Genomic DNA, 17354 nt, shown 5'->3' with positions numbered 1-17354 from the left:
ATATGTAAAATCATTGATCACATTTCATGTCACATGTCAAATACAACCGTTTCCAGAAATGAACCATATCCCATTTCTAATTAGTTTCCAGAAATCTAAATTTCACTCACATGTTAATTTTATGACCAGCTTAATCAGCCTGGGGACTAGTGGGACACAGTGCAGCGAGTCCATAATTCTAGGTCAACATATTTGTTTATCAGTGTGTGCACTGTCGTAATTTCCCAACTCCTCTAAACAGAAAAGCATTAGACAAAAAGTAGAGACACTGACTTCATGTTGTTTCTGAAACTTTCATTATCACACCATTGCTCTGATGTTGAAAGCGGGCCTTGCTAAAGCATACGCGAGAGTTGAAGGTGAGAGTCGCATTGAAGAACATTTATTTCATCAACAAGGTGCATGACGAGTGGCCAGGACAGGAAGGAGAAATGAGGAGGCTATGCACCCTAGCTGGTAATCAATGTCTTGGCTTCATATTTGCAATTAGTGAAAGGGGTGGGTTTGTTTTTGATTAAATTGCGGCTCTTATGCTCCACTCAAGGGGACTTAATCACTTTTTATGTGGGTGTGCTTGATTGTCTGATTATCACCACATTTTGACCATGCTCCCTCCCAATCAACTCCTCTGAGCACCCCCTTCTATTCAATTGATTTGTAACAGTCACAGTAAACCCTGATGATGGAGCACCCGCCTAATGACCATACATCAAGAGGCAGTGATGAGGGGCGTGCTGAAGACATCCCATTGATGCACATCATGGATCCGCCCTAATAATTGTCCTCTATTTTGACATCTGGGTAGAAACAGAATGAGTCGTTGTCTTCGCAGCAGGATGGTTGACTTCTTGATATGGAGTAATAAGATGATCAGTGTCCCGGAAGCAACTCTGACACTAATTTAATGGCTCTGCCTCCAACTGCTGCTAAAACTTGATATTTGAATAAGACAGAATTGATACTGTCAGCAGATCATTTTTTGAAAATGCAGAGCTTCTGCCTCATACTCAGGCAGTGAGTAAAAGTGAATGGTTGAGGCCCAGAGTGTCTAAATTGTGCTTCAGTGAAAGGACCGGGGGAATGCACCTTGAAAATTGGGCATGCCTGCACACATGCCTGTTACAGATTTGTCTCAAGAAGGTTTGTTTTCTTTTGCATCCAGTGAGTTTTACTTCGTCTTCCCCTGATTCTCTGATTGTTTTCACCTGTGTTAATTGCTTTCACCTGTGTCTCATTCCCTGTTTGTCCCCCCAATCTGCCCTCAGAGTATAAATAGTCTTTTCTCCCTCTTTGTCAGATTGTTTGTCTGTGCTCTCCGTTGTGCTGACTCTGTTTTGTGTAACCCTCTTTGTTCATTTTTGTGTTCCTGGATTCCTCTTTTTATCCAACCATTTGTACTTTTTGCTGTCCTGTTTTCCAAGACTTTTAGTTGTTTGGACTCTAAATTGGCCAATAAATGGCTCACTTTTGTTTACTCTGCCTTCATGTCCTACATTTGGGTCCTCTCTCCTCTACAACCCACATTCTGTGACACTATCTGCCAGTCATTGTTTACAACCTGAGATAAATTTAAAAAACAAACCTCATAAAGTGAAATCATTGTCAGACTATAGCCAATTGTTTAGAATGCATTTTGACAAATGTCTGCACCATTTTGTTCAACACGTTTACCTGCATGCAAGCACAACCTGAGGCCTGTGCTACCAAGCAATTTCAACATACCCAGGGTGTCTGTATGTTTTCTGGATTCACTGACCCGAACATCAGCAGTCAGGATAAAGAGTCACACACAAATCTAAGTCAACCGAGGGTTTAACCTGCATGTTTCCATTAGAGGTAGCAATGGCAGCATCTGACCAATCACAACCAAGTGTCCTGGCAACAAAGTAGCTATTTTTTTTTTTCCGAACGGGACAAACAAATGAAGGAATAAAGTTACGTGTAAGAATCTATATTTATTACTGATATCATTAGAGAAACACAAAGACTTTAGACACTATTCAAAAATGTTTGACTCCGCCCACAGAAGTCTGAGGTATCCTGCAGGAATAGTGACGGCAAGTTCTTTCATACCTGTTGATCTAAAATCTGAAACTTGCTCCAGAGCTGGTTTGGTTTGCAGTGTAATTTAACATGGCAACCTATCCCAGTAAGAAGGGATCGATCTTTCGTAGTGCTGAGAACCCAAGTATAATTGGTGAATAAAACTCAAGTAGTTAACAAATGAATCCAGCACCTTGTTTCAGAAACGAGGTTCAACAAAAAGTCTAACTGTAAACTATGAGTTCATTAACTCTGAGATGGGGAAACTCGAGATTGGGTTCAAACAGCTCTGAGTGTGTTCACCTTAAGTTCATGCACGACTGAGAGAATTGAGGAATATGAATGTACGTCAATGCATGGATCACAATGTGACTGAGCGTGAATGGTTGGTTGGTTGGTTGTCTGTGTGTTAGCCCTGCGACAGATTAGCAACCTGTCCAGGGTGCACCCTGCCTCTCACCCTGGCTGGCTGGGATAGCCTGTCGCACTGTGACCCTGAGCTGGATAGGTGGAAGAAGATGGACGGATGGATGGAAACAACAAACGACTGCAAATTAATGTTCTGACAAATGAGGAAGTGAAATCAAATGTCAATCACTGAGTTCAGGTGCATCAGGAGGGGAGGAGTCAAAGAGAAACGGGGCCCAGAAAGTTTCTACTTGATTTGTAAATAGAAAACCAGTAGTTGTACTTTCTTTTCTCTGAATGCTTACTAAATGTAAATATTAGGTTGCTATTTTAAATTCACTTTGCAGCTCCTGAAATCTGTTTGAAGTAAAGTAAATGGAAAATATTTCAGTTTTGACTTGCCACATGTAAAAGGAAAGTATTTCAATATTTTAATGTCATTTTGAATAATTTTAATATGTATTAACAAACACACTATCAGCTCTGCTAGCTTGATATCACAGATGAGGCTGAAGGCAAACCCAGCTGACATTTACATGTACACCTACACTGAGAGCGGACAGGCAACACATGCAGGCTTTAGCTAAATCGAAACAGTGATTTAAAGAGCAATCAACGCTGAAATAAATCTTTAGCTGTACTGCATGCACACAAACAGATCATCACATCACAAGCTCACCCTTGCAGATGTTATGCAGATGTCTGTCCTTAAATATTTCTCAGTGGTTGCTGAATACTATCGCGCCTTTTTTTTTGAGTGTTTCCAACAGCGCAGCTTAATGGCGAGATGCTGGCTGTGAAATTTCTCTCGTTATTCCACGTTACACTTCAGTGGTTTAATGCTGAAAACATCTGAACAGTCTTGTGAAGAATGATGATGAAAAGAAGCGTTACGTAACAACTTTACTGAATTCTTCTTCGCACTGTTGCTCTATTACTATACATACAACAAGACAGTTGCCTGATTCTGTCAGAGCACAATCCCATTTTTAGATGCATGAATAAAATATTTAGCCACCTTTCTTAGAGGTTGCCACTTTGCTCTGCAAATGAACACAGGATAAGACAACTGGTACTGCCTCTAGTCAGGGCTGCAGCACCCACTCTGTCAGCAGGCGGACATCCAGTGAAACTCATTTGAAGTTTTTTTTTTTTTTTTTTTTTTTTTCCTGACCAAGGCTCTGGTTCCAAGAGTTCCCACTAAGTCACAGCAGTCAGTGAATCTTCACTCATATACTATATTCAGGGTTTGGGGATTTCCATCATTTTCAAAAAATTACCTTCCAATCTGTACCTGTCTTACTACTTCAAAGCAGCATGCTGAGCTGACTGACATGAAGACATTCACACCTCCCATTGGGAGAACGGGTTGTCTCCTGTCTACTCTCTGGACAAGCCCTGTCCCCTGCCAAGCATTTGCGTCTCACTCATGCGCAAAGCTGTCATTTTCCAAATGCATCAACCCCCACCCACCCCCAACCCCCCCAGAAAGGTGTCACTGGGGATTATAGGATACCTCAGGGGATTAAAATGTTCTTGACAGACTGGCCGCTTCACTTATTCCCAGAAGTCTCTCTATGCTGTCCTATGTGAAAGTATTGATAAAAAGTTCACCTAAGATTTCCAACTGTCACAGGCCAAATCTTACAATGTGATATACGTATGTTTGACTGTGTAGATATCTTAGCACACAGCGGCTTATTATTTTGACTGTGCAACGATTGTCTGAATTTTTGTGGTGCGCATTTTATCACTTATCACACCATGAAACGTCTGTTTCAAACTTCATTTTTTGATGACGCAATTATCACCAAAGAAAGTGTTGGCAATTCCCTGCAGTGGAGCTGCTGATTTGCTGCTTGCGAATGTCCAGAGGTTTTTAATCAAGCAAAGGGGGGAAAAAAAATGAAACAATATAGAACAGTACGTGCCAAGTGCATTAATTCTCCTCCTCTTCTTCCTCTTCCTCCTCCTCTAATTAAGGGTCATTCTGTCTCCTGGCCACATTAGGACACTGCACACTTGTCTCAACCCACATAATTAAATGTTTTTTTTGTGCTCACCATCTGGAGACCTCATCTCTTTAAACATGCATGTCAAATTGACTCCTTAATAATGTTTATGTTTCTTCTCAGTGCTTTATTATCATCCAGGATTAGCTGTTTATGTTTACTTGGCTTTCATCAGCAACACCCTCTGCACGCACGCACGCACACACACACACACACACACACACACACACACACACACACACACACACACACACACACACACACACACACACAAACTGCACACACAGAACAACAGTACCCTTAAGGTAGTAGTAGCAGATCTAGCACAGAACAGTCAGCAAACTTAACAATCGCGAACTTCAAAGCAGTGGACAAATTTAATATAAAACTAACCATGTTTATGCAGTAAGGGCGTCAACAAATTGCTGCTCTGAAAACGCTGCACACTGTTTATTATTACTTGTACTAAGGATGCCATGCTTCATCGACGAAGATTTTTTTGGGGGGCAATGGGGGGTTTTTATGGTATATTAAGAAAAAAAAAATATATATATATATATATATATACTTTTCAACAATAAAGATCCCAGGCTGATTCAATAAGCAGACATTTAAGGCTGAAAGACATATTTGCTGTTTTTTTTTTTTCTCTCTCATCCTTTGTCCAAGCATTTCATCCCTCTCTTCTTTCTTTTCCCCTTCAAATGGTACCATTGTTGAAATACAGACATATGTGGAGTCAGAAGCGTTCTGCCTTTCTCATTCCCTTTCTCTCAGAGCGCAGTTGAGGATTAGTCTGTGCCTGAGTGCCTAGAATAATGATCACTGCAGCGAAGAAACACATTTTCACATTTCGGGAGATAAGGGCAGGCAATCTGCAAGCAGAGGACTTAACCAGCTCCCTGTGGCTTATTGTGGAGCTGACAGAAAAGTCACAACCAACAGCCAACAACTGGGCTGCATCGTACCTTGCACAAGCAGGAAGAACACCCACTACTATGTTTTCCACTGTGAGGGATATCAGTCACTCCAGTTGCATTCATAGCATCTCTAACTATGAGGCACCCTAGCTTATTGTGCCCAATTCTTTACTGAAATGGTTAATTTCCCACCAACAGATCAAATCTAGGTTTATTTCCCACAGAAATTAAATCTAATATTTCAGTTCAAAGATACCTTGATGTACACGGCTACTCTCACTTTCAGCCTTAATCCACGCTTGCATAGCTGGCTTCCCAGAGTGGGAGACATGCTGAGAGGCACTCATTAGCTCCAGAGAAGAACACATTTTTGGACATTATCATGAGAGAATTGGTTGGACATCATAATGTCAGAACCACCTTCACAATCAGACCTTAATATTTCATATCAGAAGACACACACACAAAAAAAAAAGCATGTACAATGTTGACATAGCAATCCACTGCAATAAAACAGCTTGTTCCTTTTTGTAAACTGTCCTAACAAAGAAAATGTGAGGGGGAAAATGTCAGCATGTAAAAGCAAGTTCCCTTTTTATTTTTCAGTTGTAGTCAGCTGAATAAAAATCCTACCTTTCCCACATACTGTGCATCTGGTCCCATGTGTTCTTCTAAAACAAAGAATTGGTTCCAGATCCAGCCACGCTTAGGCCTGTGGTGCACCTCCGTCTCCCCGTTCGCCAGTTTGGTCTGGTTCTTGGAGGGCACTTTGGTAGGAACATGATGGCTCGCCCCACCGCACCTCTGGATGAAACAGAGGCAGACCAGAAAGGGACAGAGACAAGAGGTGGTGGATATCCTCATGGTGGCGTGTGCTTTTGTAAACTTATCCCCGTGTTTCGAGGTGGCGAGGTCCTCCCACCACTGCTGCTGCAGCCGCCACCTACAGCCACCGCTACACACCGGCGCAGTAGTCCCAGCAAAAGAGGAATCTAAATCCAAACTATAGAAGGGATGGTCCAGGAGGATCCTCTAAGGTTCATGGTTCAAAGCAAGATACATTTACATTATGGAATTTCCCAGACTAAGAGGCCGTACACATGGACGTGAACTTCTGTGCAGCTCTATGAAGAGCAGAGGTTAATCCCGGAAGCCATTCTGGATTTCCTGGGAGAGAGAGAGAGGAGGGGGAAGAAAAACAGAGTTGGAGATTAATTTGATGGATATTAGAAGCTAAATGTTCACTAATTCCCTCCAATTAAATTGCTACTCGTAAATCCTTACAGATGAGGATGCACACTTCAAACTGGCCACTGTGATAAACAACAAAAGGCAGCAAGAAATCCTGCTTCAGTACTGCAGCCAATTTTGCCATTATGCAGATAACGCAAACAACTTCTGTCTTGTTGAGTAACAGCGCTGTTAAAAGGTTGTCCGTGCCTATAAGGTCAGGGCACTTGGTGACTGATACTACCCTGTGAGGTCATATTCATGGCTCACAGTGTGACCCAAAGGAGGGCTTGGCTTTATCAAAAAAAAAAAAAAGAACTGAAGGTTTTAATGTGGATGCTTTAAACCCAACCAAGGCATACAGTGAGGCTGAAGAGTGCCTCATGCACAGTGAATAATAAATGCAGCGGGAAGAAACACATTTATAATGGAAAGGACAGACATCAAGCCACTCAGACTTAAGGCAGATGGTGATTTTCAGATGACAGTGGGATGGAAAAGAGAGAAGGAATTTTCTTTTTTCCTAAATCAAAATTATATACAGTATCGGAAATGGAATTAAAGTAGTAAAAAATAACTGCAAGCACTGTTGAATTTCTGTTAGTGTGCATTCAAGTGAAGCACAGTCAGTCCCTGTATTCCCATTTAAAAGAACGTGCATTACAGGCACATCTGCAACTCTGCAGCGTTTAAGGAGGAGGTATTAGTGAGTGAACCGTCTGAATTTGAGGTGTATTTTAATGTTATGTTATTTAAGTGTTGCTTAAGGATGACATCGGTCTTCACTGATCACTTTTTTTGATGAGAAGAAACTTTTCCATGTGACCCCGCTATTCTGAAATGCTCTTCAGTTTGGTGCCACAACCACAGTATTTATCTGCTACATACTGTAGCCTTTCTTTCTACCACATTTGAATTTCCACAGGGAAAACAGAGGATGCTATATATTTTTTTTCTTGTTTAATGTGTGTTGAAAAGCTGAAAGTATTTAGCTGAAGAACTGTCCACTGTGACCAGCTTAAACACAAACGCTGAATTTACCTTAGGCCAAAACAAAACGGCCATTAGACTCGGACTCTGACACTAAAGTTTGGTTTCACAAAAGCACTGCAAAATATTTTGTTGTAAATGCCCTGCAGACATCACTGTTAATAAATGAATGGCAAGCACAAGTTTGCGCAACTCTTGCAAGTCACATTTAGACTATACTTCCAATGTACTGTGACAAACCTGAATTTGCCTTCAGAGTAAAGCAAAAAAAAAAATGTTCTGGCCAATTGCTGATACAGTACAAAGTATGTGGCAGGATACTTGTCTGCTCCATATTTATGGAAAGCATCTCCCAGAGAATATTTAATGCATGTTGGCTGCACGCAGATGTGGAATTGGAAAATACTGATTGATGTTTCAGAAGTCAGCAAAAACAGAAGAACTTAAAAAGAAAAATTTGGAATACGAAAAGAATTAAAGCTTATTTATAACAAAAACCCAAGCTTGAAACAACTAAGAATGTCAATTAGTACACAGAATTATTTATAATGCATAGGTACAAATATGTTTTGGTGGAGGCATTTAATAAAAAAAAGTAAATTAAAAAAATCAATGTCTTTTGCTTTTAAATTAAAACCTAAGGTCCCCATTAGAACATGAAATAATTAATGAAATGTGAGTAAACACATTAAAAGCCTGCAAAATAAAGAGTTTGTACCCTCGCCCTCCCGCTCCTCCCTCCATATATAATAAAATGTTCCACAGTCTTGAATGCTGACTTACAGCGGAGAGTTGGTCTAGCATTGAAGTGCTACGGCAGAATAGCAGCTTCACAGGGATTATCAAGAGGACAAATACATGCATTTGATATATAACAGGATATAGGAGCTGACAGACTTCAAAGCCTGCTACTCTCTACAGTATCTCTTACAATGCATGCGCCAACATTAGAGAGAAACGTTGAAATGAGACATTAATGCAACTTACAGCTGTCACATAGTTTGAAGGATAATCACTGAATTCTTTTTTTTTTTTTTTTTTTTATAGATATATTTTTTTCTCGTATGGATTAAGATGTGCTCAGAACTCCCTGACTAATCCCCATGTATTAAATATATTTACATGCAAATTATGCAGCTAAACTATAGTTGCTGGTCATGTTGACTAAGTGCAGTGGTTGTAATGGGTTGAAAGGCAAAGTGTGTTCTACAGCAACCTGGATTAAAGCAGAGAGGGCTAAATACTCAGTGACACACTGAATGTGTAATCTTGGAAAAGATTTTCATCTGCGTAGGTAGAGCTACGCCCAAATCCTGCTTCCCCTGCTCTCCTCCTACAACGGAGGAAATTATACCAAGCCCTGCAGAAAATGCTTAAGTAATCTTATGCATAAACTGTTTTACAGATTTTAAGATTTAGTTCTTGGTTCAAAATAATTCTTTTTCTGACTCGATAATACAATTCAGTGATGGTGTAAAACATCCCCCTACATGGTGAAAGCACTGGTAAATCATTTGTGGTACCTGAGTCAGACTCAGTGTCAGGATCTCTTTTCCACTGGTTTCACTTTCGCCTCCTGGGGCTCTCTTCAATCAGCCTCCTAATTGTCTGATTATCGTCCTGATTCTAAGCAAAATACATTTCAGGGAGCCACAAAATCAACAGCATCTTGCTCTGTCAATGGAAATAATTTCCCCCATTTTATGATGATTATATTGTTTTGAGCAGCCTTCAGCCCACGGCATGTTTATATATGTGCAGCATTTAACAGGATGGGATATGCAGCAGAGGCAGCTACATTAAAAAGATTGTGGCAGAATGTATGCTAGGCTGTCTACGTTAATAAACTCATGCAATAGTTTCAATATGATTTTGTTAATGCAGTATTTTTCATTACATTATCCGAGTTAAGTTCGTAAATCCTTATTTTTAAAGGCATTAAAGATGTATGCCGTACAATCATTTCACCCTGGAAAAGGAACAAGTCAAAGAAATCATTAAAGCAGAAAATTGCCACGACACTCGTGGTCATGGGTGTATTTAAACTTCTGACCACAACTGTATGTTTCTGTGTTGCACCTACCAGAAATTTAGCAGCTGTATCATTACCAGTAATTCTACTGGTTTTGGTTCAGACTGTCAGTATTAAACCACACTGTGGTGGCAGACAATTTATTAAAAATGTATGCAATACATTTTTGTTGACACAAACTAAAATGTTAGAATGGTTACAGAGTACCTGCTTCAAGGCATAGTGTTTTATGTATTGCGTTAGCGCTAGCATTTATATAACGTTAGCCACTGCAGACATTTTAGCCTGTGGAACAAAGCTGAAAATGTTACAATGGGAATGACAGCTTAGTCAAATAAGATGGTATTTGTATTTCAGGATAATAACACAAAGTACTTCAATACCTGACTCTTACTGACTTTCATATCAGCAAATCAGGGCAGAGCTATCGTGGGAACTGAAGTAGTTTCCATCATCCATGTGTAGTTTTTTCCTATGCCTATGGGTAACTTTCTTCAGCATTTAAGGACAGACTAGAACACATATGTATATGTTGCTCTCTTCCAGAAGAACTGCAGCCTGGACTACAGTAATAAAAAAAAAAAAAACAAGTTTCCAAATTTTTATATTAAAAAGAAGGATAAGTATTGCTTCTTTTGACATCTGGTTGCACCTGTACAGTTCAATACAGGTTGGTAACCAAGCTTACGGGCATTGCTAGCTAATACCTTGGCACTCCAATCTCTGTGGTTACTTCTAACATGGGAGAGAAAAAGGAAAAAAAAAAAAAAAAACATGGTCAAGGTGGCTCTTTTTTTTTTTTTTTTTATCCTTTTTTTAAAAAAGAAATAAGAATTCTTTCGTTCTGACATCAACCCAACATCCCCAATGGTACTTGAATCTTAGCATACTCTCTTTTCTTTTACTTTTGCTCTCTGTAAACTTCAAATAGCTTGAAAGAATATCTCTATCTCCTTTTTTATTCATGGGAACTGGAAAACTCAATCGCAGTGACTCAACCGGTCCTGTAAACAACTTAAATTTAATAAGACCTCAGCAAAACCAATAGTTTTTGCACGTAATCACACCCACTGATGACACTGCAGGAGATGAAACACTTTAAAATGTAGAAAGATAAAACAAAATGACAGACCAATAGGGTGGGGGAGATGTTGTGAAAAAGCAGAAGAGATGTACCTCAATTCAGTATGGCAGAGATGGAGGACAGGCGCCTGTCGCCTGCTGCTAATAGCTAATGTTTTGGCCTCCTGCTGAGAGCTCACCCACTGCATTTGATTTCAGAGCATCAGCTTTCTGTCTATGTCAAACACCAGACAGCAGAGCACAGGGGCGGGTCAAAACACATATCAGTGAGCTACTGTTCTATCCTCAGAACAAAAAGGAGAGCGATGGCCACAGCAAAAGTGACTCTTGACTCGCAGAGGAGAGAAATCCGAACAGCTTCCACCAGTTTATGGGCCTGTTTGTTGCCTGTAGTGTCAGGAAATGTTAGTGAGCTGAAGAAAGTAAACAAGAGGGCTGAAGTGAGCACAGGGACACAATAAACAAAGAGAAATTAGTGACAGAGCAATATGTGATTATGCGAAAGCAGACTGAAACAGGGCTGTGAAATGTTCCTGAGGCCTAAACATAATTTTATGTTTCTGGTGCTTTTGTTGATTCAGACAGGGGCTCTCAATATAGTTGTTTTAATGGATGCTTAAAAGAAGACAATTTAATGGTATATTTGTCACTAATGAGTGCAGTGAGTGATCTGGTCTCCTTTTTAAAACAGAACCATTTTCTGCAAGAGAGGAAAGACAATTTAGTTGACAAATGTCAGCCAGACAACATACATTTGGCTGTCGTCAAGTAGATTATCATTCTAATTATGATGTTCTAGTTAGTCTTTTTAATATCTCCTGGTGCAGTTCTGTACTTCTGTCTTCTGTAAGGTCAAAAAGGAACTGTCTGTAATTCTCTTGTGATATGGGCTAATCTTGCCGCTCTGCTGTCTTCGTCATTTCTGTTTTCCCGTGCTGTCAACACCACTTCTCTTGTCCAATAATCTCTCCACCCACGTCCTTCACTTTACATTTAGACCATCTATCGTGCATCCCTCCTCCTCTCCACCTCCGTCTCATCCGTTTAGATGCTGGGAGGGTTAAAGTCACTATTACCTACCTTCATCTGGGATTCTCCTCTGTGATGTCACTTCTCAGCTGAGTCTAACGGCCAAAAATACTTATTGCCAAAATCTGCTTGCAAAATTGTTAAATTGTTAGTGTGGGGAATGTTGCAAATCAGTGTGAAGGATTTGACAAATTTTTGTATGATTTTTGTGCATTGGTTTAAAGGCTTTTGTTTGTTCTGCGCCCTCCTCATGGAACAGGTCACAGAAAGACTGGAAACTGAGTTAACTTCATTGAGTGCTTTTAAATCCAAATTGCAAGTTTTTTTAATTACTGTATGTTTGTAAAATTTTAACCATTTTATGTCTCTGCTCATGTTTTCAAACTATGCAATTTTGTACAGGTGTTTTGTATTTGTTGCTGCCTATCTTGGCCAGGACTCCCTTGAAAAAGTGGTTCTTAACCTCAATGGGACTTTCCTGGTTAAATAAAGGTTAATTTATGTAAACATACCATGAGGAATTTATCCTTAAAACCACTCCTGAGGCAGTGTGTTGATTCAGAGGTAGTTTCTTGAGCTGAATTACATAAGTCATAACCGTCCGGTTTAGGCACCCAGCTATTGGTCTGTGGAGTTTTCTTCTACTCCTTAACTCCTGGACACACATCTGGGTATTATTTGTGTCAAATTGTAGTATTTTACATCAACCTAAGAAATGCACCTTTTTTTTTTTTGTTTTATGCATTTTGTATGTCTGATGCCACATAGAAATATTAGTATTATTACAATATGGATTTCTACAATTTCATCTGTCATTCAACTTGGGGTCTTTGGAGCTTATCTCAGCTGACATAAGGGAATTTCATAGATAGTGATTATGAATTTAAAGAAAAATTCTAAAGTTTTTAACTATTCTTTTCTTGGTTCTCTGTAACTGAAGACGATGTAGGAAGCTCAGCTGTTTGGAATTTGTCTATTTAAGGATTTATTGTTGATGCATGGGACACAATTTACCTATTATTTACCATACAGAATCATCTCTTTCACCAGTTAAAAAAAAAGTCAAATCACGTTTGATTGATCTCTACCAGCTCTAAAAATAACCACTGTTTACCTCAAGTCTGTTGGGTCATTCGACCCGGCTCATTGTTGATGAAAGAAAGGGGGATTAGTTTGATCAGCTTCACAAGCGGGGCAATCCTCTGAATGTGTGGCAAACCCTGGAGGTTCCATGAAACTGGAGACAAATAGGCTGTAGAAAATGCCAGGAATTCAGAGGTTTAGCCAAGCTGTAATATTTCCACAATGCTATCTTACTAGAGTATATGTGAAATCATATCTGAATGGACTGCTTTAGTGGTTAGGTTTCTGACACAAACTGCCTGAACTTGCGAGTCTGAAATAAGCTTTGTAAGATATACAATCTGAGAGGGCTTATTTTTATTTTTTTTTTGGCAAATCAGCCCCAACTGGTCCTGATGCATTTGAGGTTCTGTCTACACACCTTAAAAAATAAATATATCAATAAATAAAATTACTCTTACACATGATGAAAGCTACTCAAAATTATTAGTTTTTCCTGTTAGATCAACTGTTGCTCAGGTGTTGGTCTTGTTCAAGAGCGTATTGAGAGTTGGTGAGCCAGAAATATGTCTTGTGATTCAGGTAGCCCACATCGCAAATTACACACTTTTCTCACTTTTCACTTTTCTCACATCCCAACTTTCCCAAAATTCCATGACCCCTAAACAAAGCACTAACATTAAGGGAAATGGGAAGTCCAGAAATGTAACAAACAGATCTAAATTGCTACACTGGAGGAGCTCTAACCCCCTACTGCTCTACACTGCGACTCTGCTGCTTGTAATAGAAATTTCTAAACTTTGTGCATTAGTGTTTGTACTTTTACTGATGTTTTCTTCTCCGAGTTACTTTGAGCACACATTCCAGTACCTGCAAGAATCAACTTTGATCACGTTACATACTCCAAGGATGACCCCAAGAAAACAGCCCCAAGATCATATATTAATCATGAGTTGGTTCTATAGATAACATTTCCCTCAACTCATCTTGTCAAACCAAGATCTGAAGAACTGAGAGAACTGAGCTCTCTTTCTTCTTGCCTAAAATGATGAGGGCAAGAGTAATTTAACTTTCAGACAGTACGACTAACATTTTAAATGAAGGTGTAGTTTGTGCACTGAAGGCCTTTACTTCCCTCATACTCTGCAGCACAAGTGTGTTTTGACAGTTGGATATTTTTTTTTTTTTTCCAGAGTGCAGGAAACGCAGAACTACAGAGGAGTTACAATTAAACATGAGAAGCTTGAAAAGGTGGGATATTATAAACATTCCTGCATATATTTTCTCTCTCTCATGCACATAGCAAACACAGAAGCACAAGAGACAAATGCTCCAGCCTTGCATTCCAATCTTTTTTCCAACACTTGTGGGTAATTAAAAGCAATAAGCAGCAGGTTTTTAAACACAGATTAGGCCTGAAGGTAATTAGGCCCATTGCAGTAATGACTCCCACTGAGTCATGTAGGGAGGATGGTGTGTCAGTCACCCCCTCCCATCATTTCTCCCAAAGTCAACAGCAACTTGTCCTTCTAGTAAACAGCCCTCCAAACACCATCTGTCCTAACCCTTGGCTTTGATTACCTCAGACCCAAAATGCACCATTTCTCACTCGGCTTGGCAAAGTAAAGATTGGCAAAATGAGAGCGAGAATTAGATTAGCCTTTGTTGTCTCCCTTAACAGAAGTTTGTCTTTGGCACTGGAGAGAGCACAGTGAGCATAGCTGCACACATTTACAATCAAACTACGGTTAACACAAAGTATCACAAGATCTGTAAACACCAAAACATGCGTATGACTACGCCAGATACTTCACCAATGCCCTGCATCAAAAAATTGCACAGAATCAAATGCAAGCAGCAATTTTTGGGGATGCAAAATAAATCCAGTGTAAAGTACCATAAATTATTCAAATTGTTTTAAGGCTAAAGTTGTAAATAAATATGCCTGTGGCTGCTTTGAGTGACAGGTGAGTGCAGTTCTTACGTTTGTTACAGTGTGTTTAAGTGCACTGTTACCTCGCCCACTGAGAGGTTATGTTTTCAGTCACGTCTGGCTGGCTAATTTTCCAAGATAACTTGGAAAATTAAGAGCAGATTTCAATGAAAATTTCTGGAGTTATTGGTGGTACAATATAACATTTTGGCGATCAAAATCTAGAAAATTTGGGGTGGGCGTCTAGTTTTAAGCTTAATGTCACTTATGAAAATTGGCATTGCACTGAATATCACACTGACACACCATAATTATTGCAGATAATGCTATCATTAGCAATAACTCTTTCAAAAATGGTCAACTCAAACAAAATAAGTCTGTATACTTGCCCTGAATAAGAGTCATATAACACACACACAACGTGCAGTTCTTCAAAGCCTCTAATGGTTTCATCTCCTCATGTTGACAAGTTAAACAAACTTAATTATATCTGCGAAGCAGGACTCCTTCCAGTTTTTTTTTTTTTTTTTTTTTTCTTCTTGGTGTCAAATTAGAAAACATGCCTGCACTCATCAACCACACTATATGTTGTTTGACTGCTTAATGAGAGTTGGGCGGAAGATGGAAAATGTCCCATCTGTTGTGTGTTTAATGGTTGGATTTCTTGAGCTCTCATCATACAGGAGGATTGCCAGGATGGAGTCGACAGCACCCATCTGCTGGCCACTGCAGGGGAAAAAACAGTTTTTCAACTCGCATCATCATCATCATCGTGTCTCTTCACTTTGAGTGCGGGAAAAAACACTCAGGCAGAGGTCCATCAAAATTAATGCACATAGATTACAGCACACTGTCAAATGCCTGAATGTAATGGGCTAATAGGTTAATTTATTTTAACAGGAAATAAAGAATGAGTAGGTGGAATAAGCAAATATAATGTTGCTCCGTAAAATGATTTCAACAACAAAAGATCAATATTTAATCAATTTGTCTTTTCAATGATTAATTCATTGTTACAGTGCTATTTTTTTAACCATTCCTATAAGATCCAATAGCTGCACTTCATATATTGTTTTTTGTCATGGAAATGGTTAATGTTCCAAAAGGTCAGGTGAGCTAGGGGGTCACTGGCCATCTTTTGTGCAAATTCGGTATGAATCTGACTGGTAATTTTGCTGTAACTAACCAGCAGACAGACAAACACACCAAAATCAACACCCTGTTCCCCCTCTCCAGGGGAGGGGTAAAACATACTATTTGGTTAGATACTCATTTGCAACAGTATCAATACCAGCAGTGCCATCTTTGCCTCCTCCAGGTAACGCACAACTTCAAACAGCACCACTGCAAACAGGAAGGCGCACAGCCCCCCCCTCGCTAACAGCTGAAGTAGTTGGCATTGATAACACTGAGCAACACTTTACGAGGACCTTTGAGAGGTCAGTAAAGCTCCCATTTCACAAACACTGGAGTTTTAGATGGCTATTGTGCGTGTTAACCTGGTCAACACACTTGTTCCTGTTATTTACTTATTAGGATTTATTTTTTTAGCAATTGTCCAACTGCCACATTCTGTTAATTTATCATTACAGCAGTGGTTTGCAGCTATGGCTAATTATAAAAGGACTTTATTGTGGGAGCTAGGCAGCAACTGTCATCAGTCCTGCACATCTGTAACAGTAATAGACAGTGTTAATGTAACAGGATAAGAGCCCCCCCCCCCCCCCCCCCCCCCCCCCCCCCCCCCCACACACACACACACACACACACACACACACACACACACACACAGGAAGAAAGACGATTGTTAGCAAACAAATATGGATTAAAAACACTAAACTCATCACAGTCAACTAAACTGGGATGAAATGAATTCAGCACATAAATACAACACTAGAGGTTTGTGTTAGAAATAACCGATGCTATAAACTTCCATTTCTTCACCAAAAAAATAAAAATAAACTTCACAGTGAACCTTCAACCATATTTATTCTTAAGCAAAATAAAACCCAAATAGCCATTAATGATCACACTCAATAGCTAGCAGCTGAACTGACAGATCTTTGGCATACTGGAATAATAAATGACTAATTGCTCAATTACAGAATTTCTTGAATGATTTCCCATCAATTGGCTGGTCATTGAACTGACTACTCATTATAGCTCCACTTGAATGAACACCATCCTTTTGGGATTTACATGTAAGTCAAACAGAACAAGAGAAAAAGGCAGAAGGTGGATTCAGACTGAAAATGTATTCATATCACCTACAGCACTTGGTTCTCTTCGTGTCTGAGAAGTCTAAATTCAGGCTGAGGCTACTGGAGTTTGGCAGGCTTCACTGTTTCACACATGCTAAAACACACAGAGCGGGTGGGTTTTACAACAAGGAGGGTGTCTGTGCTCTCATCCACAAAGTAGGGCTGAGGCTATTCACATTAGCATTTCATACACAGATAAGCTTGCTTTCTTGCTGCCAGGTAGATTCCCTCATGAGAGGATGAAGTGCAAGAGATTTGGGGGTTTCGCAGATGCTTGCCGCACTGCTTTTCAAGTGCCCACAGAGACTAGCAGGGAGGGTGTTAGGAGCA

At 39.7% G+C, this 17354-nt stretch overlaps 1 protein-coding gene across 1 annotated transcript in view; it reads right to left on the bottom strand.

The window, feature by feature from the left end:
• The window catches only part of LOC115799429 (cadherin-18), a 105671-nt gene that overhangs the window by 77358 nt on the left and 10959 nt on the right, over positions 1-17354 (bottom strand). The window contains exon 2 of the mRNA XM_030756590.1: positions 6017-6550. Within this exon, the coding sequence (XP_030612450.1) occupies positions 6017-6247 (231 nt within the window). The 5' untranslated portion in view covers positions 6248-6550. The remainder of the gene's footprint in view (positions 1-6016; positions 6551-17354) is intronic.

Source organism: Archocentrus centrarchus, chromosome 20 (assembly GCF_007364275.1).
Source record: "Archocentrus centrarchus isolate MPI-CPG fArcCen1 chromosome 20, fArcCen1, whole genome shotgun sequence".
Lineage (NCBI taxonomy): Eukaryota > Metazoa > Chordata > Actinopteri > Cichliformes > Cichlidae > Archocentrus > Archocentrus centrarchus.
This window is presented reverse-complemented; position numbering and strand designations above follow the sequence as displayed.